The sequence below is a fragment of the Aythya ferina genome (assembly GCF_964211825.1).
Source record: "Aythya ferina genome assembly, chromosome: 4".
Taxonomy (NCBI): domain Eukaryota; kingdom Metazoa; phylum Chordata; class Aves; order Anseriformes; family Anatidae; genus Aythya; species Aythya ferina.
The window spans coordinates 33528468-33555918 of record NC_140300.1 but is presented as its reverse complement, the minus strand read 5'-3'; the positions used below and the strand labels follow the sequence as shown (position 1 = coordinate 33555918).

The window sequence follows — 27451 nt, the reverse complement described above, 5'->3', positions numbered from 1 at the left end:
TTCAGGGCATTGAACCAGAACTGTAATTCCTTTTACCAACAGAACTCTCAACTAGCTACAGCTCATTTCAGAATTCAGGAGTTGCTGAGGCTGTTTTGTGCAGAACACGATGCATCATACACCTGGGACCTGGGTGTTCTGTGCTGCAGCTAGGTGCTACCAAAGAATTTCACTTCCAGAGACTTTTTATTTTAACCTGCATACAGTAAGTTTATAAAACAGACATAGAAGCAGGACCAGGCTTGGGGGGAGGGAGAGATTATCTACAAAAATAAGTTCAGTAATAACAAACGAGATTATTTATTATACATTACTGAAGGAGAGATGACTTTAACGAGCAGCTCTCTTCTTTCTCCTCCTTTTGTTAAATGTTTTCTTACTTGTATTTTCTTGTTTCGAGGTGGTCTGTGTTCTGTGAGCAAACAAGATTTTTAATCAAGTAAGTGTATTTTATTTCAAAGGAACACGGGTTGAGCATCTGTAACCGTGCAACCACTCACCATGCTCAGTGCAAAGTTCGAACACTTCCTAGAAAATGTTCTAAATAGAAGTGAAGGTTTAGGCTAGAGTAGAGATACAGCAGTAAAACTAACTTCTCTGAGATACAATTGTAAGTTAGCCATAGAGCAGCCTGTAAAGTCTCTACAGCACCTGTAAGGAGTGGCTGAATCAAATCCACGTGTACACTCTCATTCCCTTTGGAGGGATTAACATCAGTTACAGAGATGTGACTACCTCAAACAGCTGCAGGTCAGCTGGGTGCCTGGCCTCCAAGAGGGGAACAAACTAGCCCCGCCTTAAAGCTCCTCACCCTGCTATATAATCCCCTTGAACAACTCAGACCCTTCCTGACCTTGCCAAAGTTCTCAGCACAGACTGTCATCGTTCTGTTGCCCGGCATTCCTTACCAGCTCCTTCCCCCTCTTAATCTCACATGACGGTTACCTTGTTTTGTTCGGTACTTCCTGTGGTTCCAGGATGACAACTTCTTCCTCTTCACTGTCAGACAGCACAATAGGTTCATCTGGAAGGGGGAAAAAAAAGATCAGTTTCTGTAACAAGTCCCGTAGCTAATAATCACAGCATTTCTAAAAAGATATTGAAAGGGGAAAAGCAGGCTCACAATTGCTAGTGCTTAACCCGGCAGTCTTGCTATAGTACAGAAAACAAGTTTTCTTTTGAAGAACACAAGACCTGTCCAGGTGAAGTCAAAGTAGCCCAACTCTCACTCAGAACTATGAGAGAGACATCTTGCACGTTTTAATTCTAGACTATTAACAAAGTAGTGTTATAAGTGTATGCAGTATTGAGACAAATGAATACTCACCCTTAGCTTTGCTTATCGTACTTGTGTCCTCCGTTTCCATTCTCTGGCACTCAGAAGTGGCAGCCTCACTTTCACCCTCCTCTTCCACTTCCTCTTCCCTCTCCGATTCTTCAAGGTCTTCCCAGGAGTTCCCTATTCCTTCCCCAATTTGGGCTGTCCCAGGAGCGTGCAATATTGGTGTGGCAAAACTGCAGTAGTTAAGAAAAATTTTGGAGACACTAAGAATTAAGTTACCTAAAAGCAGTTAGAACCAAACCCAAGAGAATGTTGATATTCCCTCTGATGGCTATATGGCTACCCTGAGCTGGGATACATCTTGGGCATTTAGCTGCTAGTGGGACTAACACGGGGAGGGGGAAGTCTGCTTTTTTCCCAGACAAGAAACAGAAAACATACACTTCTGAAGGAGGGTCAGCTTTAGTTATGATTTCTTCTGCTTGTTCTTCCACGTTGTTGGTGTCTACAGCAGCACTTTCCATTTTGAAGGCAGTGATCTTTTGATTTGGTATAGATTCTGCAAAGCCAAACTTCCCACCTTCTTTCCTAGTCAATAACAACAGACATTATTTCAAGGTTATTTCACATTTATGAATGTTTTCTCTCAGAGTCCAAATATACAAATACGTGCTCTTTAAAACAATTACAAAGAAACACAATTTGCTGTTCGTGTTACAAGTTAGCATCAATTTTTAGCATATTTCTTAAATGCTCGTCACCATCCCTTCCCAAAGCACTCACCTAACTTTCTGGTCGTTCTCCAAGGCTTTCTGAATTAGTTCTGTTATTTCTGCAACCTTAACAGCTGTTATTTTACTGCATCTCAGAACCTGTTACATACACAACAACAGTTTACAATGATGAAAGCACAGGATTTTTAACTAGAGCTGTAGGACAGATCACAGGAGTAACACTTAAAATTAGGTATCTAAGTAAAAGGGACCGGATACACGATGAGGTGATCCAACAGGTTAATACAACAACCTCTAGCTGTACATGAAGACACAGTCTGAATTTGTTTACAGCCTCCAACAGCCAAATCACAGGGAAAAATATGCCTGTCTGACCAAGCAATGGCCCTTTTCTACATCTGTTCTTCAGCACAGATGCACAGTAGCACATTCTTCCACTGGGTCTAAAAATACTTGATGTCTTCCAGTGAAATCTGACAGCTATCTGTTTCCTTAGCTTCAAAATATTAAGGATACTGCAATATCAAGATTACAAGCCAGGAAGCAGTTTATACCTGAGACAAAGACCGGTCAAGGAAAAGATTTACCTGATCCATTACTAGCATAATCCCTCCACTGGACTGGATGGTACAAATTTCACGATGTTTATTCATGGCAATTACAAGGAGGCCGTCCATTACACGTTCTTCTCGTTCGCTTGGATCCACCAACAAATATGTGCTAGAATCAAAATTTTAAATATAACACAACAATATAAGTTTGAAACTGAGTTTGACTCCCCCAAGAAAGTGTTTTTATCACCTGTGAAAGCAGCTGGCTACCAGCACTACACAGTACACATACGTATGTCTGTGGCTCCTCACTTTTGATAAAATTCTTTAAGAAATCTGTCTGTCGAGTTGCCTTTTTTTTCTACAAATCTCTATGTTTAAAATTAATTCTGCAGAACTGACAATAAGTTGTTTCTGTCAATAAGGACTTAAGAAGAAAAAACACCTTACCCCTGCTGGAAGAAGGCAAAACTGACGCAAATAGGCATGTGGTGGATACTCAAGGGGACAGGATCACGCTCCTCAGGAGAGTACTTGGAAAAGAATTAGCCCAGAAGACAATTATTTACAAAATTCATTTGGTTTTAAAATTATGTATTGCACAAGAGGTATTTAAAGATATAACAAGCAAGAAAAAAGGCAAACATTCATCATCTAAATATTAACAATCTTATTGCTCTTCTTGTATAATCCTGTTTACTACCTACATAGGCAAATTCAGCACGTTCATCACAATTTTTTTTACAATTAATGTTGCCCTAAATTGAAGTTGATATAGTTTTACACTCAGCAGGCTTGCTTACTACCCTTTTACATTTTGAATAGGAACACATGCACTCCCAAACTCTATGTATCCTGGAGTTTATCTGCTTACATCATCATTTAATTCCTTCCTTTCAGACAGAAAGGAACAGCTACCCAAGATACTATACCGGCATCTAGTACGACTTACCACTGTCACTTCCTCTCCTTGCACAGAGACATCTGGTCTGCGAAAATGACACAGGGCTACTATTGCTGCTATGCTAGCAGCATCAATGATGTTACCGTCATGATTTAACAGGTGCAGGTCCACACGGATTTGCCAAACCTGAGAAAAAAAAACAAACGTAACTGCTTGGTAATGAGTAAATGTGATTCCGGAGAAGCTATTGCTTTTCAAGACACTTTCTGTTTTTGAATCATAAAAAGGACCAACGTAAATTCTTTGTGTCTTTCCTTGAGAAATTAGGATGAAAAATCTTGGTATACACAAGACACCAAGCGTGCTAGATTTAAAACCTGGTTAATCTGACAAAATACACAACAGTCAAGTACGACTTAAAATTTGTTTTGCAAAGAAATATTCAAGTGTGCAGGATCCCAATTATTTCAAAAAGTCTGTACAGATCTGTAAGTTAAAAATACCTATAGTCAGATGGGCCTTACATTAACCTGAGGTCTTAATTTCTAGTTTTTGAAACAAAACAGACCACCTGAAAAACTGACTGTACATACCCTTTAGTTTAAAACCATTTGAAGTTGATAGTTTTTCATACCTTTTCACCAGCAACAACGCAGAGAGATTCAGTATCTATACATTTGGAATTTCTCAGGCATCGCTCTATCAATCTGTTCAGTTTCACCAGTAACTCCGACTGCCTGTTAAAACAAAATTAACCCAAGCTGAATATAATTATTCTGCACACTTACATGCTTCAAAACAGTGGCCCTTTTATAAGTCTTTTTAAGAAAGCTACATACCTGCCAGGCTCAAAACCAGGTGCGGCCATGGGCGACAGCTCGAGGTTAAAGAACAGTATCCCTTCTGTAGCCCGATTTGGCTTTGGGGGCACAAGTTCACATGATACTTGGCCAAGAACCCTGCGGAGGGCAACAAACCACTAAGCTACAGAATGAGGCAGAAGATTGCTGGATAAAGGGATATGAAATTAGACTCGTCATCCACCCGTATGATATAAATTATTTGTAATTTATGGCCTACCCCTAACCCCAGCCCCCCATTCCCCGCGGTGCCCCTCTGGGAGGCCGCAGCCACCTGGTCCTGCCCAGCTCCACCACGCAGCAGCCGCGGTCGGGCCCGAAGGAGATGCGCACGTTCCGGTAGTCGTAGCACTGCCGCCCGTCCAGCCGCTGTGGGGAACGGACACACAGAGAGACACACAGACGGACAGGGGGTCACACAGACGGACAGACAGACAGACATGGCGGGGGCCGGTTACCGCGGGGGCGGCCGGCCCCGGGGCGGCGTGAAGGGGCAGGGGCAGGGGTAGGGGCGGGGGGGGTGATGGCAGGCGGCCCCCACCTTGCCCTCCCGCACGGCGCGCAGCAGGAAGCGCCGCTCGCAGTTGGACAGCGGCGTCTCCCTCATGGCGGAGCGGCCGTTGGGTCGTGAGGCGCGGCCGTTGGTGCCGAGGCCCGGCCGTTGGCGGCGCGGCGCCTCAGCGTCATCAGCGCGCGGCGACCGTTAGGGGGGGGGCATTGGGCGGGCTGCAGCCGCCTGGCGCCCCCTAGGGGCCAGCGCGTCCCCGTCCCGCCGCGCCTCAGGCGGGGCTGAGGTGCACCGGCAATCCGTCTTTTCTCATTTATAACACCCAGAATGGTTGCAATGTCTTAATCACACTTTCTGTTCAAACCTCGTTGACACGCAAAGTTCTAGACAAACTAAAAAGTGAGGCACACCTCAGAAGCTTCAAGTTTGTGTGAGCGAGGACAAGCGCTGTCAGATCCTCCGTGCTAATTTTGTGTTTTCATATATTTCAATAACTTCAAAAATATTTAGTCAAAAATATAAGAGAATATTCAAAAATATAAGAGAATACTGACATGAGATTATACAGACCACCTTGCTCGGTGGACAAAAACAAGCATTTTTCCTAAATGGTACCACATAAGAAGCAACACTAACAAGCAAAATGATTTAACACTGGCAACTTTTCCTGTAGCCACAAACACAGAAACTTCTGGAGCAAGATTCTCTCTCACTGCTGCTATATGGCCGATCAGATATCTGCCTTGAACAGCAGGCCTTAGGTGGAAAATCCTGCTTCTGCTTTTTTCATTGCTTAAATTTAGTGATGATGTTCATTAGTGAAGTCTTGGGGTTAAATTCTGGCAGTTTTACCATCACTGAGGGAGAACACTGCTCTAGGACCAAGTTTGCTCCATATTCATAGCCCTAAACCCTGCTATGCTTTGGCTGAAACAACTTTTTACATGAAAAGGAAATGTTAGGTACTAGTGGTTTGCAATCCCTTAAGATGTGATAAGAAGGAAATCATTTTGTCAGAGTTAATTTTGACTCATGTACAGTTGGAAAACTCATATACAAGTAGAGTTTCTAAATCACTGAAGATAAGTATATTTGGAGTAATTTCATTTATAATTAGCAGGAAGATACAATGTGTATAATAAAGCTTGGTAAACACTGATGGTCAAAGTTTGGTAAATATGTAAGTTGAATAACCAAAAAGAGAGTCTTAAAGAAGTGAGACACAAATTATAAGCTTTGCATTTCAAATGTCTAATTTAAACTTTTTGCTCAGTGTATTACTGTAAATCCTTTTGCATCATACCAATACTTTTCCTTTGTTTTACTGAAGCCTTTGTAATGCTTTCACAGAAGTTCACTACAAATTTCACTTGAGTTGTATTGAAGAAGTATTTCGTTTGCATGTTCAAGAAAATATATATATATATATATATTAAACCTTGAAAATAAATCATTGTGAGAATGATTTTTTTTCTTTCCAGTAGAGGGACACATGCATTCAATTAGAGGGGTGTATGAGAATACATGGTTCTGTGTTATCATACATGTACTTGGAGCTGAACTGAAGCAGTTGTAACATGTACGTGCACTTTAAAACAATACCCTTTAAGTCATGTCCTCCACATACACCCATACACATACACACAAGCTTTGATATTATAGTTCTTTTTTTTTTTTTTTTCCTCATACACCCAATACTCCAAACCATTAATCATCTTCATGATGCAAAGGAGTACAGATGCAGTCACAAAAGTGCAAATGAATAAGAAAGGAAAGTGGAGTTACTTTTTTTTTTTTTCTATTAGTATTTTTATTATTACTTATTATAATTAATATGGCATAGAAGTGTTTCTTAATTTGTGATGAGTGCTCTTCAGGCTGAAATGCTTGAATTGGATTATTTTACCAAACTGAACCATGAGGAAAAATCTCATTTGAGGAATTAAATAAAAAAAAAAAAAAAAGAAACTGCATCAGAATCTCAGCATCTTGACTGCAAGCCTCCAGCTACCATGCTTTATGGCCTTATAAAAATAGATTAATAATTGATCTCTTTTCATGGTAACCTTCGCTGTTATGTGCCCCATGCTGCTTAGCTGCAGGTCCTGCTCTCCGCAGTGTCTCCAGTATACACGTCTACACATGTATGCACAGCGTGATGCATACTGTGTTTCAGCATATAAAATTGCTTGGGAAGAAAGGCTTCACATAGATTAAATAATATAATTTATCATTTGATTTTATAAAAGCTTCTGAGACCTTGAAACACATCATCTTCACTTGAATGGGAGGGTAGGTAACCACTGTGAGCAGAGCAGCCTGCAGAAATAGGACTGGAACAGGAGATAGCGTGCTGACCGTCTCGGTGCAGCGAGGCACTGAGTATTCTGGCCCTGATCCAGAGGAGCACTTAAACAAGCTCTTTATCTGAAGCACAGCTGTAAGCGCGTTTGTTCCTTATTTCTTAGAGGGAAGGTGTCACAGCTTGTGCATGAAACATCAAACATCTCCACCGTTCAAATGGATTTCCATTTCTGAGTGTTATAAATTAGACCACACAATTTACTGGTCTATTGAAATTATTTTATTAATCAAGTAAGCAGACACAAGCAAAACAGCGCTGGGCGGCTGGGGAGTCTCCGCTCCGCAACAGCACGCAACTTCCCCTTTCCAGTGTCGCTGTTTTATAGCATTGAAGTTCCGGCTTGTCAAGACTTGTCGAGACCTGTCGAGACCTGTCGACTTGTTGAGACCTGTCCTGAGATTGCGCAGTCTGTTGTTGGGGGTCGTTGTTCTTCCTCCGGTGATCATGCGTTGTGCTTGTGTTCAGGTGGGGGCAAAACAGGATGTCTTGCTTTGTCCCCATGTTACAATGCCGTGAGTTGTGAAACCTTATCTCCTCAGTAGATTCTTTAAATTCTCAAGGACAATGAACAAACCCCTACTAATTTATCACAATCCCTCCTTTTTCTTTTTCAAACGTATTTTGTTCATTGAATTTTTGCAATATCTGCTTACTGAGCATCAAAGTTTCTGCGTTGTCCTCCTCCTGCTCAAGAGATTCATACTTAGCACGCACAAGCATAAGATGAGCAGCTTCTAATCGACTTTTCAGAATTGCGATTACTTGATTGAATATACATGGTCCAAAAGTCAGTGTTAATATAAGTAACAACAAGGGGGCCCTGCTATGGTTGATAGCAGGGTAGTAAGCCAAGGTGAGTAATTAAACCAGGATTCATACCAATTCTGATGAGCCTCATTTTCCCTTTTGCATTTTTCTAATCCTTCCCGCAATTTAGTCATTGTATCTCTTACCACCCCAGTATGATCTTTACCAGATGGTATTCAGCCACTGTGTGATGGGTATACATATACTCTTCAGTGTGGTATAGAATCCTTGGTATAATGACCACCTGTACACAAAAATCATGAGATGTGTTAAACAATTTTAAAGATAGGCAAGGAGTGACTCCCAACAATGAACATACCCACCTAGTGTTATTTGCAGGAATTAACCATTTATGTGTTTGGTCCATTCTTATTTTTATTTATTTATTTATTTATTTTCAGTGGCATGGCACAGATCATTTTTATCTCTTGGAACTGTGCCGATACATCTACCTTTTCCCGTAACTTGGGTCAAAGTTATCCCGATTTCCTGACTCCAATTGCACTTGGAAGAATTTGAATATGGGGGCTTAACACTTACACATAGCCAGTACCCTTCGGTTATCTCCTTGGGTACAACCCCTTTATTTTTTTCACAATGCTTGGAAGCAGTGTGGGAAAGGATAACTCTGTCAACTTATTAGAAAACACTGTAGTAGGTTGGGCAGTCCCAGGTATATTTACAGTCTGGACAACCAAACCTTCCCCTAGTAACTCTTTATTAGGCCCGACTACCTTGGAAGTCTCGGGTTTTCCCTTCTTTATTAGGATGAGTCCTCCCCTATCTGTTCCGTGTTCGTAAAATCTGACATTTTTCCTAGTACCCAGCTAGTATCGTCCGAGTTTGTTATATTTATATATAGAACCTTGCAAATTTCTTTATTTCCGTGGAAGGTTCCTGTATACCCTATACCATGGCCTCACCACCTGTAACGGGGATCCAATTGTCGGTTACAACTTTGCAGCCCATATCCCACTTGTAAGAATTTATCCCGACCAGCCCCAAGTGTCCAGTCTGTAGCAATGGTTTCACACCCCCAGTATGCACAGTAATACACGTTCAGGCATTTACAGTACCCCTTTCCCGGGTTAGAACTTGGGCAGAAATAAAATCCCATATATTCCCAGCATCGGGGCCTCGAGATCAGCTGACATAGTGTAGAAGTAAAGCTTGGCCCCCCCCCGATGTTATCTGGGTTGCAATAACCTGTTGATCTTCGAATCAACTTAAAGTCCATTTAAAAGGTTGGTGGGAGTGGTGTTGAGTCGCTATGCAGGATGAAATCAGTGCGAGAACCCCCAAATACCGATAGGAATGGCTGAGGCCCATTTCTTTCCCCACTTATTCACTCCTCTGCCTCACTCGTCAGTTGGGTTGCAGCCAACTACGAGGTTTTAGTTCTTCTCGGCAGCAGTAGTGTTCTTCAGGGGAGAGCCTCTACCTTAACCCACGGTACCTATCGAGTTTGTCGCAATGTGAGCTCCAGGTCTTTGTTTCCTGGAGCGATCTCCCACTTCTCGTCACAGATGGGTCCTTTAACACGGCTGGCATGTGTCCATCCTTTCTCCGCAGTCCAAAGGGCTGTTTCTGTAGTAAGCAAAACAACATAGGGGCCTTCCCCATCGTGGTGTTAAAAAGAGTCTCTTTCAAAGTCTTAATTAGAATTGAGGGTGATCAAGTGGCAATTCCAAGTCATAGGGCATACCATATAGCATTTCAAAAGGAGAAATTCCTACATCAGTTCTGGGCTGCATCCATATGTTTAACAGTGCAAGGGGTAAGCATTTTACCCAAGAAGCCTTAATTTCCAGCATAAGTTTTGTTAGTTGTTTCTTAATTTCACCATTCATTCGCTCTACCTTTCCAGAAGAAGAGGGGTGCCAGGGGCTGTGAAAATCCCACTCAATCTCTAAGGCCTTGCAGTAAAGCTTTACACTCATTCAGTCACATGGTCAATTAGGACAAACAAGTAACTCAGTAAAGTCTACCTGTATACTTTGGAAAGGTCAAAGCCCTGGCTCCTGTCCCCCTCTAGATAGGTTACAGAAGACCTTTTTTATTTACCTTTTGACATATAGTACATCCTCTGCATGTGTGCTTCCCTAAAGTATATATTTCTACACAGACATGCTTTCTTAGAACAACATCACACATTGCTTGCACCTCCCAATGACTCTTCTGATGTAAAACAGTTAATATTTGCCTCATTATCACTTTATTCAGCATTTCTCTCCCATTGGGGAGTATCGATTTTCCTTAAAATGATCCACATATTTGTAACATTAATACCTCCTTGGGAGGTTGTAATTGCTCCAAAACCTTTTTTAGAATTTACCCAAATAGATAGGTGGCCCTGTAAACCCCTGAGGTAAAATTGTCCACCTATATTGTTGCTTCCACCCCCATTTCAGAGTCTTTCCAGTCAGAGGTGAATATACGTTTGCTCTCAGGGCCTGAGAGCACTCCATTAATAACACTGTTATTCCAGTCTAACAATTTACTAGTTGAATGCCCAATTTAATCATCAAATCCCTTCCCAACAAGTTAGTTTCCGCCTTGGATACATACAATAATTGCCCAGTGATCATTTTATCCCCTGGTCTCAGCTTAGTATTCCCCAAAAGTGGCACTGTTATCCCAGTACCTTCTACCCCCATCACATTTAGGGTTTCATTAGTTAATTTAATCCCTGAAGCTTTACAAGTCAGTAATGACTTAGCTGCCCCAGTGTATTGGGTTTGCTGGCAAGGTTCGGGGGGGGGGGGGGGGGTGGGAGTGGGAAACTGCAGTGGCAGCCCCCGTGAGAAAAACCCAGAAACCTCCCCGTGGTAGGTAAGGGACAATTTCATCTGGCCCCAAAGGGGCCCACTGCTGCCCAGAGCCAAGCCATAGCAACACAGTCCGTGCCTCTGTGAGAGCACATCCACGAAAACAAACAGACAAACAAACGAACAAAACCCTGCTGCTCAACAGCAGTTGGGAGAGCGAGAAACCCCCCCGCAGACACCAAAGTCAGTGCAGAAGGAGGGGGAGGAGGCGCTCCAGGCGCTGGAGCTGAAGCCCCCCTGCGGCTGCTGGAGAGGCCCCTGGTGGAGCAGGCTGTTCCCCCCCCTCCCCGATGCTTGGGAAACTGAACAAACATCACAGCAAATATGCAAATATACTAAAACTTCTAGACTGTTACTTAGATAATGCCTACATCACCTTTCCCTGCTCATTCAATTTCAAACAGCTCTGTTAAATACTACATGCCACACCTTTAACACCTTCAGCAACCCTTTTAACACTTCCTTTATCTTTCTCAAGCCCGTACTTTTCTAATACCAACACAAAAGGCTCAGTCAGAGTCCAACTTAATTCCATACCTTTTCCCTCCAAGATACTGAAACAACATATCAATCAATATACCATATTTCATCCCATTTTCCTTCTTTCCACAAAAAACAACATTAACTGTAATATGGTGTTATAATTAATAGTTCCATTTAGGGGCCACTCCGCTCCATCCTCTAGTTTATAAAGCGGCCACCATTGATTACAATATTTGATAAGAGTTCTTTTACTTTCTGTACACTCTCACCCCACTATATCCCTCCAATGTGTTAGTATACACCCTAGGGGGCTTTTCCTCGAGGTTTCTTTGCTTTGAACATTTCCTATTGTAATCTACAGTGGTTAATATTCCACTGTTTTCCTAGAAGCTCTTTACTAGTCAATCCCAATCCCTCCAAAATTCACAATATATAGATACACAAATAAAATCAAACCACTGTAAATTAACTGCCTGTTGACAATTACACTGAGGACATTTAAACCTGATGAGCCAATAATATGCCTGGGCAAATTTTGTTCCCTTAGACATACACCTCAATGGCAGTTCTTATATTTACATATTTACATATTAACATATGAATAAAAGAATACTTTAACAAAAATGCCCGGGCTTTTATATATACAATATACAATGTACAGTTATTATTTCAGTTAGAATTATTCCTCAGCAGCTGCAAACACTATGCCAGTTGCCATTAAAGCTTGCTTACCGTCCTCCTGTCCTTTTCTTAAAATCTCGGACATCCCCAGAATTAATGGGGATGGCCACATATTCCATTCCTGGCTGGGGTCCCCCCATCGCTATTTCTCGTAGAGGATATAATCCCTCCCTTAAAGCAGATTTCTGATTTCTTGCCCTGCTTCTGGTTACCGGCCCCTGTGTTTCATGATCCGATTCCGATTCTCCTGGATTAGCTAATTCGGGGAGTCCATTAAGGACGGGAGCCGTTGGTGCGGGCAGTGGAATATAGGGCGGAGGTGGTGTTGGGACTTCTAAGTCCTTTCTCTTTTTATCCCGCCCTCCTTTTTCTTTTAGAGGATATAGATGCGTCCTCGTATCTGAATTTATCCAGAGGTGCGCAAATTCACTTTCTTCCAAACTAAAGGGCTCCTTAGAGTTAACATAAATATTTAGGCCTGACAAACCCAATCTTCAAAAGACCCAAATACAGGCCAGTAAAGGTGGTCTCCTCGAATCTGTTTACCACCCCAAACTTCAACACAATAATGTATCATTTTTTACTTTATTCCTTCCCCGCCTAAAAGGGGAATCATCCCAATTCTTAATCATTTGTCCTAACGGACTATCAGAAGGAACAGAGGGTATCCCTACAGTATTGGATCCCTCCCTCATGGGGCCAGAAGGCTTACTTTTCTTCTGTCCCATCTTCCGGAGCACCTTCACACACACACACACAACGCTTCCCCCTTTTCGTGGCCCAGTCCCTCGCGGGAGGTGGGAACCGCACTACCGAGGGGTCCGCACTCGCTTCGTCCGCACTTGGACGTCTCAAATGTCGTGCTCCGGGATACCCAACCCCAACCGAACGGAACACCGGCCTATACTTACCCACCCCGTGGGTCTTCGTTCGGGCTTCGTGCACAAAGGTTGCCTGGGGTTTACCGGTTTTATTTGCTTGTGTCTAATTTTGGGTTCGTCGGTGAAGGGTTTGATTGAAAGTAGTCCTAGCGAAGGCCGCTGAAATCAGCGGGGCGCCCCCTCCGAAGGTCTTTCAATCAGATTTGCCTTCATCCGAGTCACGGCACCAAATTGTTATAAATTAGACCACACAATTTACTGGTCTATTGAAATTATTTTATTAATCAAGTAAGCAGACACAAGCAAAACAGCGCTGGGCGGCTGGGGAGTCTCCGCTCCGCAACAGCACGCAACTTCCCCTTTCCAGTGTCGCTGTTTTATAGCATTGAAGTTCCGGCTTGTCAAGACTTGTCGAGACCTGTCGAGACCTGTCGACTTGTTGAGACCTGTCCTGAGATTGCGCAGTCTGTTGTTGGGGGTCGTTGTTCTTCCTCCGGTGATCATGCGTTGTGCTTGTGTTCAGGTGGGGGCAAAACAGGATGTCTTGCTTTGTCCCCATGTTACAATGCCGTGAGTTGTGAAACCTTATCTCCTCAGTAGATTCTTTAAATTCTCAAGGACAATGAACAAACCCCTACTAATTTATCACACTGAGTATGAATTTTAGGGCACAGCTGTGGAGGCAATGCCTTCCCATCTGCTGGTGTGGTCACAGGGCAGAAACGTGAATGGTGCTCCAGCTCCTCTGTTGTATCTGATTGCATGTCCTTCCAAAGGAAGGTTGATGCTGCTGGAAGCCCCGTGTCCTTTTGCTTAGAGGGGAGGAAAGGCCACCTCTTGTGCAGAGAGTGCCTGTCCCACCTTCCAGAGCTCTTGTTGGAAGTTTCTACGGCCCCAGTGTCCAACTTCACAACAAAAGATGTGTACCATTTTGTTTAATCAATGAAGAGCCAATGGCTTTAAAAGATTTGTCAGACGACTCCTCTTGGGATGATGTAGACAAATAAATTGTGGGGTGAGAGAAACAGAAGACACAATCTTAAGTAGTAAATTATTCCTGAGTTTGCAAAGCAACAAAAGTGACCTGTACTGCATACAGCTGGGTATGCTCTCCTAGGAGGAGGCTGCATCTCCTTTTAATAGTGTTTTGGGTACATGGTTAATGGTTCAAAAAAAGCAATTTGGATTATCTAAGTGACTTTTGTAGCTGCTGATGTGAGACAAGTAGCTGTTAGAAAGAGCGTGATGGATGTGAACTTAAAACCAGACCTGGAAGCTGTACACACTTGCTGCTGTTTCTCCTGCATATGATTAGCGGCAGAGATTTTCAGCACTGCCAGGAGAGAAGGTGGAAAGGAGTTGGAGAATTGTATTTCTAAAGGCTGGCAGAGCCTGCAAGCTGCACTGTAACTGGTAGTGTGTGGCCTTGTTAATATTTATGCTGCATTAAGGAGACATTGAGACAACTCTTTGTCCTAACTAACAGCAATGAAGTATTTAGAGGTACCCATTCTTTTGCAAAAGATCAGCTGTCTTTGCTAGAACTGGTTTTGCTGGTGCCTTGATTGCTTTCTGAAGGCAGATGTAGCTATTCTGCTAAGCTTTGCTAAGCACATACTTTTCCTCTGTTTTTTTTTTTTTTTTTTTTTTTCTTTCTTTCTTTGGGGTGACTGATGTACTCAAGTCAGTCCTTTCCACATGATACAATTGCCATGATACAATTGCCATGTTAACACCGGACATGGGATGAAAACTCAGTATTTTCCTGCCCAAACTGGGAAATGCCTCCTGAAGCCCAGCTCAGACTTGCTGCCTTGCTCTTCAGCTCCAGACCCTACGAGAGGAATTGGCCTCCTTCTGCCTCAACGCCCTCACCCTTGTGTCTAGCAGGGGGACCCCAAGGCAGCGCACACGATGCAGCCTGGCAGGGAGATGTGGAGGGGCTTGTTAAGACATGGCCTGGCATTTCTTCAGGGCTTCTGGGGCCTGCCCAGGGGTTTTCTGCCCAGCTGTGGGCGCAGCTCAGCACCCTGCTGCCTCTCAGTGAGGTGCCCTCTTGCTCTCTCTTTGATCCCTAGTTTGAGAGCAAGCCTTGATGGTCTTTTCATAAGCCCCCAATGAAATGATCATGCCAAGAGTGACTTAGGGTAATTTGTCTGTAGCTGAAATGATGTAAACCGCTTCTACGTTAAAAGGAAAGATTTGGTTAAAATGGGAACTTAAACTTTGTCACTGACTTCCTAAGGTCTGCGTCAGCTGTCCCAGCTTTGTTTATTGCCCTGGCCAAATGTGAAATCACTGAAGACTCTTCAGCTCTCAGAAGACTGGATATTTAGCAGAGGAATTAGAGATCTACAATAAATTATTGCCCAAAGACTAAGCATGGAGAAAAGATGATTTATCAGTGATCTACACCTGTCCTATATTCACAGGATTCATTCCAACTCAGCTGAATTCAATCACCTCATACAAGGCTAAAGCTGGGAGGGAAAGGTGCCTCCCCTGCTCTGTGTGTGTGCTGCTGAGGGTGGTGTTTGGCCAAACCCCACCACCCCAATCCCTCAGGTGGGGAACTGAGGCACAACCTGGCTCTGAGCATACGGAAAGTCAGAGTTATTGGTAGGGGTACAATGTGACCCCGTGGTGGGGGCCACCCACTGTGGGCTCAAACAAAGTTTGTGATTTGGCCATTAGGTCTGGAAAACACAGTGTTTTCTTCCTGCATCCTGCTGCTGCTTGAAAGGCAGGTGAAACTGCGTAGGGGGTAAGGAGTGCTCACCCCAACACGGGTTTGTTTTGCCACGTGGGTGGCTGGTTACTGGGGGAGGAGTCGAGGAGACTTTGCTTGATGAGCCTTAGCTCATGCTGGTAGCACTAAATCCCCTAACAAATTCCTTTTTGACCTCCCCTTTCCGCTGCCAGCTCTGTAATAATGTCAGGCTCCAGGGAAGACCTGACAGTGACGATGCTTTAGAAGGTAAAGACTTCAAGCATAAGCAAACACCCATGTCAGAGGCAGAGCCACCTGATGTGAGAAGACGTGTAACAACCTAATCTGCGTGCTTGTCTCAGCCTGCAGCTCTGCAAAATGAAACACTGCCTGGGAGCTTCTGCAGGACAGATTTCAGCCTTTAAAGTGAACGAATGATTCTGTAACTGCAATGTTAATTTAAGGAGAAATTACATTTAATCTAGTCTTTTTTTCTAAAATCTGGTATCTCCAATTTAGCCCAGTTCTTTGAGCATATTCTGTGTGTGGCCTGGTTTCTCACTGACCATTTGAAAGCTGTTTTGCTTGATGCATTCATGAGATATCAAATTTAAAAAGCTTTGCTTGACTGAAATCTGCCTCAACTGTGCAGACACGAACTACTTGAAATTCCAGGGGGTGCTGAAACTGTATCCATTGCTAGTGGGGTGGAAGAAACCCAATGCTTGTATGAACTGTGATGGTTTCAGTTGCAATCTATGCTGGAGTAACCCTCCTTATCTGCAGGCTTTACTGTTTTCTCCTTATTTGTTCATCATTTTCCATGCTACTGTAGGATTTGCTAGTGTGTAGTTTCTCTGGCATGAAATCCAATTCCTCAATGTGCATCACACGAGCCAGATGTACATGCAAAGTCTTGCCTAGGACTGTTGACAAATAATCAAAAAACTCAGGACTTTTTTTTTTTTTTTTTTTCTTTTTACTTTACTGCGTTTTTTCCCCATCTATTTACTCTACTTCATTTGGATCAGGCCCACTTCCAGCTCAGAAGCCAGCTTTCCTGCTCCAAATACAAGCTCTTGGCATGAGATGATCGATCTGTCGGAGCATTTGACTTAGCGATTGCTGTCAGGAACCTGCTCGGTTGCGTACTGAAAAGGTAGCGGGGGACCTGCTGCCAGGAGACTCCTGGAATAAGGTTTGACTGCGTGTCAGGACTTTGGAGGACTCATGCATCATCGCTGTCATTCCTCTGCTTCACCGCAGACTTAATGCCTGCTCAGGGGACAGCTCAGACCCTCTCCTCCACAGTTTCAGTCCCAGGGCATTGCCACTAGATGTCCCGTTTTCTTCACGGCCTATGCCGCTTTGAAAATCACTGGTGTCATTTTGTTTGGAGTATGGGAAGGGATGGCAGTATGTCAGCATTTACATTATTCATATTTTCGCTTCCTCTTTGATGATGACTGGAGCTATTTCTGAACGAAAGTGTTGCTAAGAGTGGTTTAATGTTGTTTAACTACACTTCCTACAGGGGCCGGGACTGGGAGCATGGGTCTGACACAAACTACCGGCATCTTTCTGTCACTGTATTCAGCAGGGTGACTCATGATAACTTGTTCTGGAATTACTGTGTAGCAGTGCTGCTGTGCTGGGATGTACATATGAATGAAATCCTTGTACAAAAACCCAGCTCTTGGGTCTGCAGCTGCAACCAGTGGCAGGTATTCAGCATAAACTGAACTTTGTGGGATCCTTTGAATTTGAAGCAAAAACCAAAGCAATCATTCTGAGCAAAAGCTATGCGTAAATTCTGTGTGCTGCACTGTGTGGGGGTCTGAGCAGAGGGTTTATGCCTCCGTGCAGGGGTATGGGAATTGGGCTGCAAAATATAACTGATGCACGCCTCGATGGTGACATTCACTGCTTCCCCTGTGCAGACTACACGCACTAGGGCTCTGAAACCAGGTGGACACAGCCAGTATGGGTTCTGGCCTCTGGATCCCAAAGGTCTGCTTCATGGTCTTGCCATCACCCTGAGCCCCCCTGCAGTGTGCACGGGAGCTCTCTGTGGCTGTGACCCACGGAGCTGTGATGGGGTGCTTGCCACTGATGGCTGTGCAGATATCTATGTGTCTGCTGGCTTCCTCCTGCGGTGAGAGGCACAGCCACCGCTCTCTCTTTCCGGGACGTACCCTGCTGTGCTCACCCTCTTATATCCTGCCTCTTCAAGCAGCAGTTTGGCAAGGTGAAGGACTGCTCACAAGTGGGAAAGGGAAGCCCTAGTTAGCCATAAATATCTACTCATTTTGGCTGAAGGAAAAAAGGAAATTTATGGCCGCAGCTGTCTTCAGCAAGTAGTATCATACCACGAAGCAAAAGAATTTGGTGTTAAATGAGTAAAATACATCTCTTCCTGTTGAGTAGTCTGGATGCAAAGTTGAAATGTGCTGCTTCACTCAGTCCCATCACACAGGTGTAAACTCACCACCTTTTCCCAAGGCAAACAGTGTAACTATCCCATGTATACAGACGCTATAATGTCTTGCTAGAGAAAATCTGCCATTCAGGTTCATTATTTACTGCAGTGATTTCTGATGATAATGTCTAATATGCATCTTTAGCTGTATGCAGGCTCTCCTCAATGCCTAATTCTAGAGAGTGCTCAGCACTTACAGCTCCTGCTGGTATCAATCTTATTAGACAGTTGGCAGGGTTGTGCCCTAATGCTTTTTTTTTTTTATATATATATATATATTTTTTTTATGAAGTTTTTGCTACTGTCAGTTTTCTTATGAACTAAGTTTTGACTTTTTTCATGGCAACTGTCTGAGGGCCTGACCTTTGTTTATTTTTTACTACTAACTCACTCCTCAGGTAACGTCTTGAAGCCAGTGACATAAGTGACACTTCAGTGACACGTATCATTGAGTTGAGTGTTTTATAAAATGAATTCAGATGACTTCATTAACAGCTGCCCCTGACTTCTCACTGCAACCTCATAGATGAAGTTTCTGCAAAACACATGGAACAACAGCAAATGCTTTTCCAGAAGCCTGTCTGGTGTTTGAAGGACAAAACTGGGATCTGTTACACTGCCTGTCACATACATGTGGAAGAGAAAGTTCTTGCTCTTGAAGGTGGTGGTATGAAAAGCAGAAATAAAAGGGTTAAAACTAGGATAAAATGTACAGAGGAATGCTTTATATATGTTCCTAATGACAGGAGATAAATGAAGTGTACAGGCAGGAATGACAGAGACAGTAAAATTATAGAAGGAATAAAAAGGTGGGATTGTCACAATTTATCACCAAACTGTCCAGTGCTAGCTTTGATAGTTGTTCTTCCCCTGGCTGTTTAGAAAATGAGAGCTAGAAAATGATGACTGCTAGAGCAGCAAACTTCTAATTCTGTCTTGAGCAGAGGCTGATGACCTTTACAAAAGAGCAGACAGCGGACCAAATAAACATCAGGGACAGCCAGAATACGAGCATGCAGTTTGTGTGCCGTCTGACTGCTCCGTGGGAAAATGTCTCATGCTTCTGTAAGTCTGCTGTTGGACAGCCTGATGCTGCAGATCCTGCCTCTGCCAATGGGACAGAGGCTGGAGGGCTTTAAAAGGGATGGAGGGATCTGAAATTCCTCCCCTTTTCCTTGGTCTCACCAGCCCAGAGCTGAGAGGTGTGCCGTTTATCTAGGAGCAAGATTTGACATGTATCAGTCCTGGAAGAAGAGACTTGAAGCCTTCATGGTAGCCTAGTAATGGATCTTGAAAAGGACTCCTACTTCATTCCTCTACTATGGGGAAAAAAAAAAAAAAAAGGCTGTCAATATGATCAAGAAACTCATATTTTCCCTTAATTGCTTTATGTGAATAATAGCTACATATCAGTTCTTACAGCAGGATGGGGAGAACTGCTTTGAAATGACCAGAATTGCAGCTTGCATCAGGATGCAACTTATTACTATGTTCCCATCTCTATTTTACCTAAAACTTTGCTGTAATTGTTGCCACTGGGAGTTGGTGGTGTGCTATTGTAATCAGTTTATGCTTGAAAATGCAAATGAAGATGAAAACGCTACTGAAAACCTCCAAGATGCAGAGGCAATGAGGCTTTTTAGAGCAATATTACCCCAGGCATTACTCCCAAACTAGTATTTTATTTTCAGGCAAACAAGTGGTTTAGGAAGAACAGAAATATTCTGTCTTACAGTCAGCTGTTAAACACACAACGGGGGCAAGAAGTTTACACTGCTGGCTCTGTTGACTACATATAAAATTTACCAGAAGTCCATTGTGTTTGCTGACTTGCTTTGATAAAACTTGGGCCCCTTGAATCCCTGAACGATATCATCACCTGGAAATATCACCGTCCATTAAAATGAACAACCTCCCCAAATACCCAGCAGTTCTGGCTATGGATTTGCAGCGTGATCCAGGTAGTTATGAAAGAAGTGGGTATCACACCACTGGAAACCCAGTGCTGGATTTGAACTGCAGGACCAATGCTCTGTGGAGGGAAAAGCCTTGCGCCTGACAACAACAGGAGAATGCTAAGAAGGGCTGTGTGAAAGGCTTTTAAATTCCTCTTGAGGAGAGCCCTGAATTTGGGCTATGGCAGGCCCTTCAGCCTTGTATGAGTGAGCGAGAGAAGGTCAATGGGCTCTCATCCTGCATGAGGCTACACCTAAACCCTCACATCTGTGTGCCTTTGTCCGTGCATAAACCTTTGAAAGCCTTGCTCATCTTTTAAAGGTCCAAAATTGAGTAAAGAGAGTGGTTTTAATATGGAGTGCCTGTGAGCACAGTGGTGATGACTTATCAAGAGCAATTGAGAGATAAACATCTATGTGCTGACAGTTTAGGTAGCTTTATCCTAGTTCAGATGTCAAAACATACGCAGCAAAAGGACTTTAGAGGTCTTGAGTTAATTGCTGGAAGTGTTCCTTCTGTTTGTGGGAGCTGGGGGATTTATAAGAACTTCTGGAAAGAAAGAAGTAAATTAAGATCAAGGGAAATGATGTAAGCTCTTTAAGACACTAGTGCCTCCTGATAAAACCGCGGGGTTATTTAGGTGGTGGTGTTGATTGCATACAGATTGAAAATGAAGCACTCTGTTGTATGGGTTTCTGATGAATGGTGGCTTGGAAGATTGAGATCAACATGTTTTAGAAATGTAATGAAAGGCTGAGGAGAAAACAAGCCAATGTAGGTGTTGTTTGGTTTTGCCTCCAGACATATTTCCTCATAATTAAAGTAAAATGCTTGTGGGCCTGATTCTGCTCTTACTTACGGGAGTCAGTTTGTGCTGCTTCAGGTGAGAATGGCCATGCAGAGACAGGAGTGTGCTTCTTCTCCTGACACCTTTAGAATAATTTATGGCTTCTTTTTCTTTGCCAGTGAATATGTAAACCAAGGAGGCAGCTTGCAGTGGCAGAGGCCCTTCAGCAGTGTAAAGAAAGAAAGAACAGATCGGTGCAAGTCAGTAGCTTGTGACTTGAAACCTGGCTTCAGTTACCACTAACCAGCTGTGACCTTGGGGAAACCACTGAGCCTGAGCTTACCTTTATTCTCTGTCTGAAAATGAGGACAGCAGTGCTGCTGTATCTCAAGACTCTCATGGGGATGCTAGGTGGGTCCCTAGACAAAAACAAGGTCTCATTACAGGACCTCACCTAGAACAGTTTGTTAATAATAAATGCAAAAGGCAAGTTTACTTGGTGATGTTTTGCCAGTTCATTTCAGCTAAATTGACTTATTTTTCTCTTCTCCACAGAGAGACAGACATGCACTCAAGGCTAATTTTTTTCTTTTCTTATTTTTCTTCCAAATTTCCATTAAGCTAAACCTCCACCAAACAGAACTGAATGTTTTTCTCTCTGCTTCTCTTTCCTAAGTATAATTAATGGCTTAATTGGTTAAGGGAAGTATGTTTCTGAACTTGCACTGGTTACTCCTGATATTTACTTAGTGTTATCTCAAAGGTTTGTAGTTTCTTTAAAATTATTTACAGAATGATATGACTTCTCCCTGGGAACAAAAGCAGTGTTCTGCTATTATTTTTGGGATGTCCCCTCATACGTGCTCTGTGTGTGCATGTGTCACAAAGTTATCTGCTCCTGATAAAAACTGCAGTGCAGATCAGCCAGAAATATAACCAAAACACCTGCCTCCTTTTGTCCCAGTTTGCCCCAGAAGAGTCAGTCCATATCCCTAGCCATCAGGGATGGAAATCCTGTTTCTTGGGGAGAATGAGGCAGCCTGGACAGCAAGCCTTGCTTTAGCAAGGTGCTGCAGGGCTGTCCTAGGAATGAAGGCAAGCTTCTAGGACAAGTGTTGGAGTCTGGCTCAAGTGATTTCACTGTTTGAATTCAGATTATTGCACTGATGACATTGTTGTGACATATCTTTCTGTAAAGACAATTTCAAAGAAAGCTGTACCTCCCTGACTAAAAGAAAACAAAATATTTTTCCAGTAAGGTGAATTCAGCTGGCTGCTGCTATAGCTGGTATGAACGCTCCTAGCTCCTATTAACCTTCTCACATTGTACTGGTATCCCAGGAGAAATCAAGAATCTGACAGAGCACGGCTCTGTAATGGGCTGTGGATCAGAAGTAATGAATCACTTACAGGAAGGTGTTTTTGCTGGAATAGAAACCAATATTTAGTCTTGAAAGCAAGTCTTAAAGTGCTTTGAAAAAAAATTCATCTTCCTCTATTTTGTATTCTTAGGCTGTCCTTCAGCAGCCCCTTGATGCCAGCACATGCAGCATGAAATAATTTTATAAATTTTCTGTCAGTAATAAAATCTGAACCTTTTCTCCCTGCCTGTAACCAATGTAACCCCTCTGCCCTCTCCCTTATTTTAGTAGTGTTGCTGTTCACTCTGTGCCTTGTACCTTCCACCCCAGGTGCTTGAGCACAGCGTAACGCTCTCTCCATTTGTGCTAGCACTTGAACTGTTTGCTGGGCTCATGTAAGCACGGGGTGCAATGAGGCTTTGAGAAATTGCAGTCCTACGGCATTCAGCTTGGAACAGAATTTTGTCTCTGTTAGTATGAATCAAAGGATGAACATGAAATTGCACTTTCCCCCTTCCCTCACCTTTGCTTCTGAGTTGTGGTTCATATTATTTTTTTCTTTTTACTGTTTCATTTCCAAAGAGACAATAAAATGTGAAAAGCATCTAAGATTGATCTTCAGTTATAACTTCATAACAAAACCATGACTATAAGCATTAGCGTGTTCTCCACAAAATTTCCTAAGCCTGAAAATCTTCTTTGGTAAGCCTATTGCCCTTCAGTCCTTCTACAATGGGCTTTTCAAATATTTTGCAGAGGCATTTTTTTCTTGAGAGAACATTTTAGCTGGGATACTAACTGTCCTTGGCCTTTCTGTAGATGTAGATGGCTCTTACGTGATTATTGTGCTCTGACTGTGAGGTTAACTGAAGGGCCTTTTCCTTTTTAGCAGCCATCTGATACAGAGCAAAGCAGACTTGCCTATGTTGTGTCATATAACACCTCAGAAACATTGTTGGGAGCAAAATGATGCTTTGGGGCAGAAGATGACACATGGTGGAAGACTGCTCTAATACTGCAAACTATCCATCCCTTTATTTATTTAAAAAACAAACTTGAAGCTATAGCTCTTGCTGCAATCCAGCAGCACGCTCTTGACAGTAAGAGGTCATGCTTTTGAAATGAACTGCTTTTGTGCTAAGTTTTCATCCTCTAATACTTTAACCTTGTTTCTGGGGGAAAAAAAAATAAAAAAATGCTGATGCAGTCTAGCACTACAACCAGTCTTTGAAAACTCTTTCCAGTCCCTTTTTAGAAACCCCATGCCAAGTTAATTATTTGATTTACCTGGTGGGTGTTATATGCAATCGCTGCTTCCCTTTTATAACTATAACCACTTTGTTGTGTAACTGGCATGATGGCAATTTTAGACTTCATACAGCGGTCAGCACCCAGGGAAAATTTGTTTGCTTATTTATTTTGAACAAATATGCCTAGACTACTTGCACATCTGAATTTCATACAGAAGCAAGAAGGTTTACTGAACTAATGTTTCTTTGGGTACTGTGTGCATACTATTTTTGTCCTACATAACTTGCAGTCCTGCCTGCAGGCCAAAGAGTATAGGTCATACTGAGTTTTTGGCTTTATTTAAGAGAAAAAAAAAATAAGCAGAGCAAAAACTTTGGAGAACAGAAGGTAGCTTTTGAAGCTAGAAAGTCTTTCGAAGCCAGAACACAGTCATTTCCTCAGAGTTGCCTTTTGAGACTGAAGCTCTTTCAGCTACCCGTCCTGAAGCAGAGCACTTATTTGGGAAGCAACAGAACCCATCTTCTTCCAGTAGAGAAGTGTTTCACATGTGAAGATGGGCCCTGAGTTAAGAATTGTGTCCTCCTCTCCTGCCACCTCCTCTGCAGGATGATGCTGTGAATATCCACAGAGTAGGGTTTCAGACTTGCCACATGTTCCACAGGTCCTCACCTCAGGGGAACAGAAACATGCAGTGAGCAAGCCTTGATCTAGATTAACCATCTAATTCTGTTGTTATTATGCTGCTTTGCATTAATGTGCAGCTTTTAAAGACCCTTTTCAAGAGCTTAGGTCAGGGGGGCAGTAGGCTCTGACACTGGCTCAGCCAGTGTCTCCAGAGCACAAAGCTGAGCTCAGAGTGCATCCCCGGACTGACACAATCCCATCCTTGTCTCCCAAGGAAGTGCAAGGTACCTAATGTCATCTGTGCTCCTGAGCTTACTTTGGTTTTCTGCCTGCTCAACACTTGGTTGCCCAACCAAAACACTCTCAGCTTCAGTGTGGTATTTCAGCACGTCGTTTCGCTTTGAGAGCATGACTTGGAGACCAGCCTCAGAATTTCCCACTGCGTGGGCTTGGAAGCACATTGGGAACCAGCAGAGCCCGGCTTCCAAAGTCATTGTGTGTGCTAGAGCTAAACAAATCATTATGGCACCACTACTCTGTTTGTCATCATATTTTATTTTATTTTATTTTATTTTATTTTATTTTATTTTATTTTATTTTATTTTATTTTATTTTATTTTATTTTATTTTATTTTATTTTATTATTCCAGGTTGTTTACAATCCTGGGCTAAGGAAATACAGGTATGTGCCAGCAGCACCAGCACTGGGAAGTGGACTCTTACAGCCTGGTACGATCCTGCTTGCATGAAAATCTGAAGGACAGGGAAGGGCTCAGGTGGGCGAAAAACTGCTTTCACCTAATGTATTTTTTGTTTGTTTGTTTTTCTTGTGTGAAAATTAGGTTTTATTGACAAAGAAACAAACAACCCCCTAAATCTAAAAAGTTATTTCTTGTTTTCAGGTGAACACTATTTCATAGTAGAGCAGCGGTCAGGTTGAATACTTGTCCATGAAGGTCCTGTATCTGATGTCAGGGGTCACCATCTGTAACTCTTCGAGCCCATTCCCTTCCAGTTACGCATTTGTGTCTTCTTCAGGTTGATTCTGGTTTTGCTGGTACAGCTATTCTCACCTCTTCTCCTTGCATTCAAATCGTTGTAAAGGCTGAAGTTCTGTGGTCATTAGATTTTTTCAGAAATCTGCTTTTGGTAAATGGACTGGCAAATTTTAATAATCTAATATCAACCCCCTCTAGGCCTCCTCACTCCATGAAGTTGTGCAAATATTTATTTGCTTAATCAAATAGTGGTGACATTTTAGTTTGGCTAGACGTTCTACTCCTAACTTCATCTGTTGGCAGCGAGACCACTGTTTTCTGCTCACTTTGACCTTTTCTGTTGCTACAGTTGCAGTTCATCTTGCAGCAGGTATTTCAGACCGCCTCCAGAGAGGGCAAATAAATGCTCTATTCTCACATCCAAGGTTCTTTTCCCTGTTCTTTGTGGGTTTAAAATGGAGAGGTTACCTTTGGCTGAATGTTACCTCATGTTTGGCTGGGGGTAAGACTACACACAGGGTGAAATAACAAGCTACTGTGTGTAATCTACTCAAAGGTAGGAGATACGAAAACTATTTCAAACACCTTGAAATGAAAGAAGGTAAACTTCCTCCACAATAAATGAGAAGCAAAGTGTACACACACTTACCTCAGGGGAAAAAAAAAAAAAAAAAAGTTAATATCCTTCCAAATCCACAACCTCCAACACAATATTTAAGGAGAAAAGTGGAATTAAATACATCTCTTACTATTTGATACTTTTCTTAAATTCGGGAGTTGCTCAATATCAGTAAAATATTAAATAATGCATAGGAAACAGAAGTAATTTAATCCAGAAAAATACACTCTCATAGCTCAGAAGATATGAGAAGAGCTGGGGAGAAAGCAAGTTTTTTCTTTCTTTCTTTTTAATGTGCAATTACACACATTAAAATTTTGCAACACTTTGATTAATCTAGCAGAACTTTTGTGTCATGCTGCCTAGTTTAAACTACGCCTGGAGTTACAGAAAGCCAAGAATTCAAAGCTTGTATTGCAGCTCTGGGGGAGCCGGGAGGGGCTTGCTGCAACGGAGGGGAGGGAAGGAGAGCAAGGCTGTTGTTTCTCCCAGGCGGTGCAGTCACATTCGAGGTGGTCAGATGCTAACTGCTAAATAACTTATTAGTGCAATATGTGTATATTTTTCCTATTTTTTTTTTCAAGAGCTTATTTTATTGTTTGTGAAGCTTCATAGATACATTTATATCATTAAAGGCAATATCCCTATCTTTGTGTGTTTGCTGCAGTAGAGAGATTCTACAAAGCTATTTCAAAGTGAAGAGGATTACAGCTCTATTAATTTCTAGACATGTCGGTAATTGTTCGCATGATACTGATAGAGCCTTTCTAACTTTCTCATTACCCAACAACTGCTCCTTATCACACATCTGAGTCACCAACGAAGTTTGAATTCCATTGGGCTGTGCTCACACCTCAGGCTTTTGGTACTCTGTGTACACGCCTCAGTCTAATCGATACAACTGTGGAGTGTGTTAAAGAGGGCAGATTTACATTGTTTTGTGGGTGCACTTTCTAGATGGCAAAGTTTGAGATGTGGTCCCAGCATGACCTGCATCTGCTCTGGATATAATGAGTAAGAAGAAAAGGGCTTTTACTTTTTCAGAAAGGGATGTGTGTGTGAGAGCTAGGCTGTGCTTAAACTAAAAGCAAACAGCCTGAACTTTAACCATTATTTCTGAAACTGTTTCATAACTCACTGTTTCCTTAAGAACCTTGATCCTACATTAACTGATGTGTGCACTTCTAGATGCATGGTACAAGGAACTCGCTATTCCCTTCATTTGACTGTCATCACACCTAGATTGCCACTTCCAATGGATTAGAAGCAAATGAGGCTTCAGTAGGAACATCAGGCCACTTTATCAAATCATTTGGCTCGTGGTCCTGCAAATAAAGGCAGCTGGGTGGATCTCGTGTTTTTCCTGAACTGTTTGCGCTCTTCTGGGACAACAAGAAACGATGGGTGAAAGATTGAAGTTGACATCATGATCTGCAGTCCTGTCAGTATTTTCAGAGCAAAAAAAAAAAAAAAAAAAAAAAGCACTCATTTTAAGACAAAAGTGACTGCTGCATATCAAAAACCTCTCGTCATGAGGTTGTGCCGTATTTTGGCAGAAACACCGAATTCCATTTGTGCTGTAGCCTCTTCCCCTCCTTTCATCCAGCACACAGCTGGATGGCGTCTGTGTGGGTGAGGGAGCAACCCTGCAGCACCAGCGGAAAATGGCTATCGAGCCGTGCAGACTGCACCCCCCGTCTGTTAACCCACCTACCTCGGAACCCAACTGCTTGTCCTGGCACGTAAAATGCCTGCTTGGAAGCTCTGAGACCCCATTCCCTG

The 27451-nt window shown here is 42.7% G+C and overlaps 1 protein-coding gene and 3 long non-coding RNA genes across 5 annotated transcripts; 2 read left to right on the top strand and 2 right to left on the bottom strand.

Moving 5' to 3' along the window:
• Positions 1 to 167: 167 nt before the first annotated feature.
• Positions 168 to 5027, bottom strand: EXOSC9 (exosome component 9). 2 transcript variants are annotated; one of them, XM_084518063.1, is made up of 12 exons: positions 4873 to 5027; positions 4606 to 4700; positions 4311 to 4430; positions 4106 to 4208; positions 3520 to 3657; positions 3018 to 3100; positions 2604 to 2736; positions 2066 to 2154; positions 1724 to 1870; positions 1328 to 1515; positions 946 to 1024; positions 168 to 412 (listed from the first exon to the last, which is right to left on the bottom strand). In XM_084518063.1, the coding sequence occupies exons 1-12, from the start codon at positions 4936 to 4938 to the stop codon at positions 331 to 333; spliced, it is 1323 nt and encodes a 440-aa protein (XP_084374189.1). In that variant the 5' UTR covers positions 4939 to 5027; the 3' UTR covers positions 168 to 330. The 2 variants fall into 2 exon arrangements, with proteins under 2 accessions (XP_084374189.1, XP_084374190.1); XM_084518064.1 differs by lacking the exon at positions 4606 to 4700 and having other exon boundaries at positions 4873 to 5013.
• Positions 5028 to 15405: 10378 nt separating this feature from the next.
• Positions 15406 to 16228, top strand: LOC311436532. Its single transcript, XR_014692915.1, has 2 exons — positions 15406 to 15648; positions 15807 to 16228. It is a non-coding gene; the product is annotated as an uncharacterized lncRNA (long non-coding RNA).
• A 903-nt stretch (positions 16229 to 17131) lies between these two features.
• Positions 17132 to 18643, top strand: LOC311436534. Its single transcript, XR_014692917.1, has 3 exons — positions 17132 to 17318; positions 17535 to 17842; positions 18472 to 18643. It is a non-coding gene; the product is annotated as an uncharacterized lncRNA (long non-coding RNA).
• Positions 18644 to 18778: 135 nt separating this feature from the next.
• On the bottom strand, positions 18779 to 27450 carry LOC311436533. The gene is made up of 2 exons (XR_014692916.1): positions 27384 to 27450; positions 18779 to 19392 (listed from the first exon to the last, which is right to left on the bottom strand). It is a non-coding gene; the product is annotated as an uncharacterized lncRNA (long non-coding RNA).
• Position 27451: the final 1 nt, after the last annotated feature.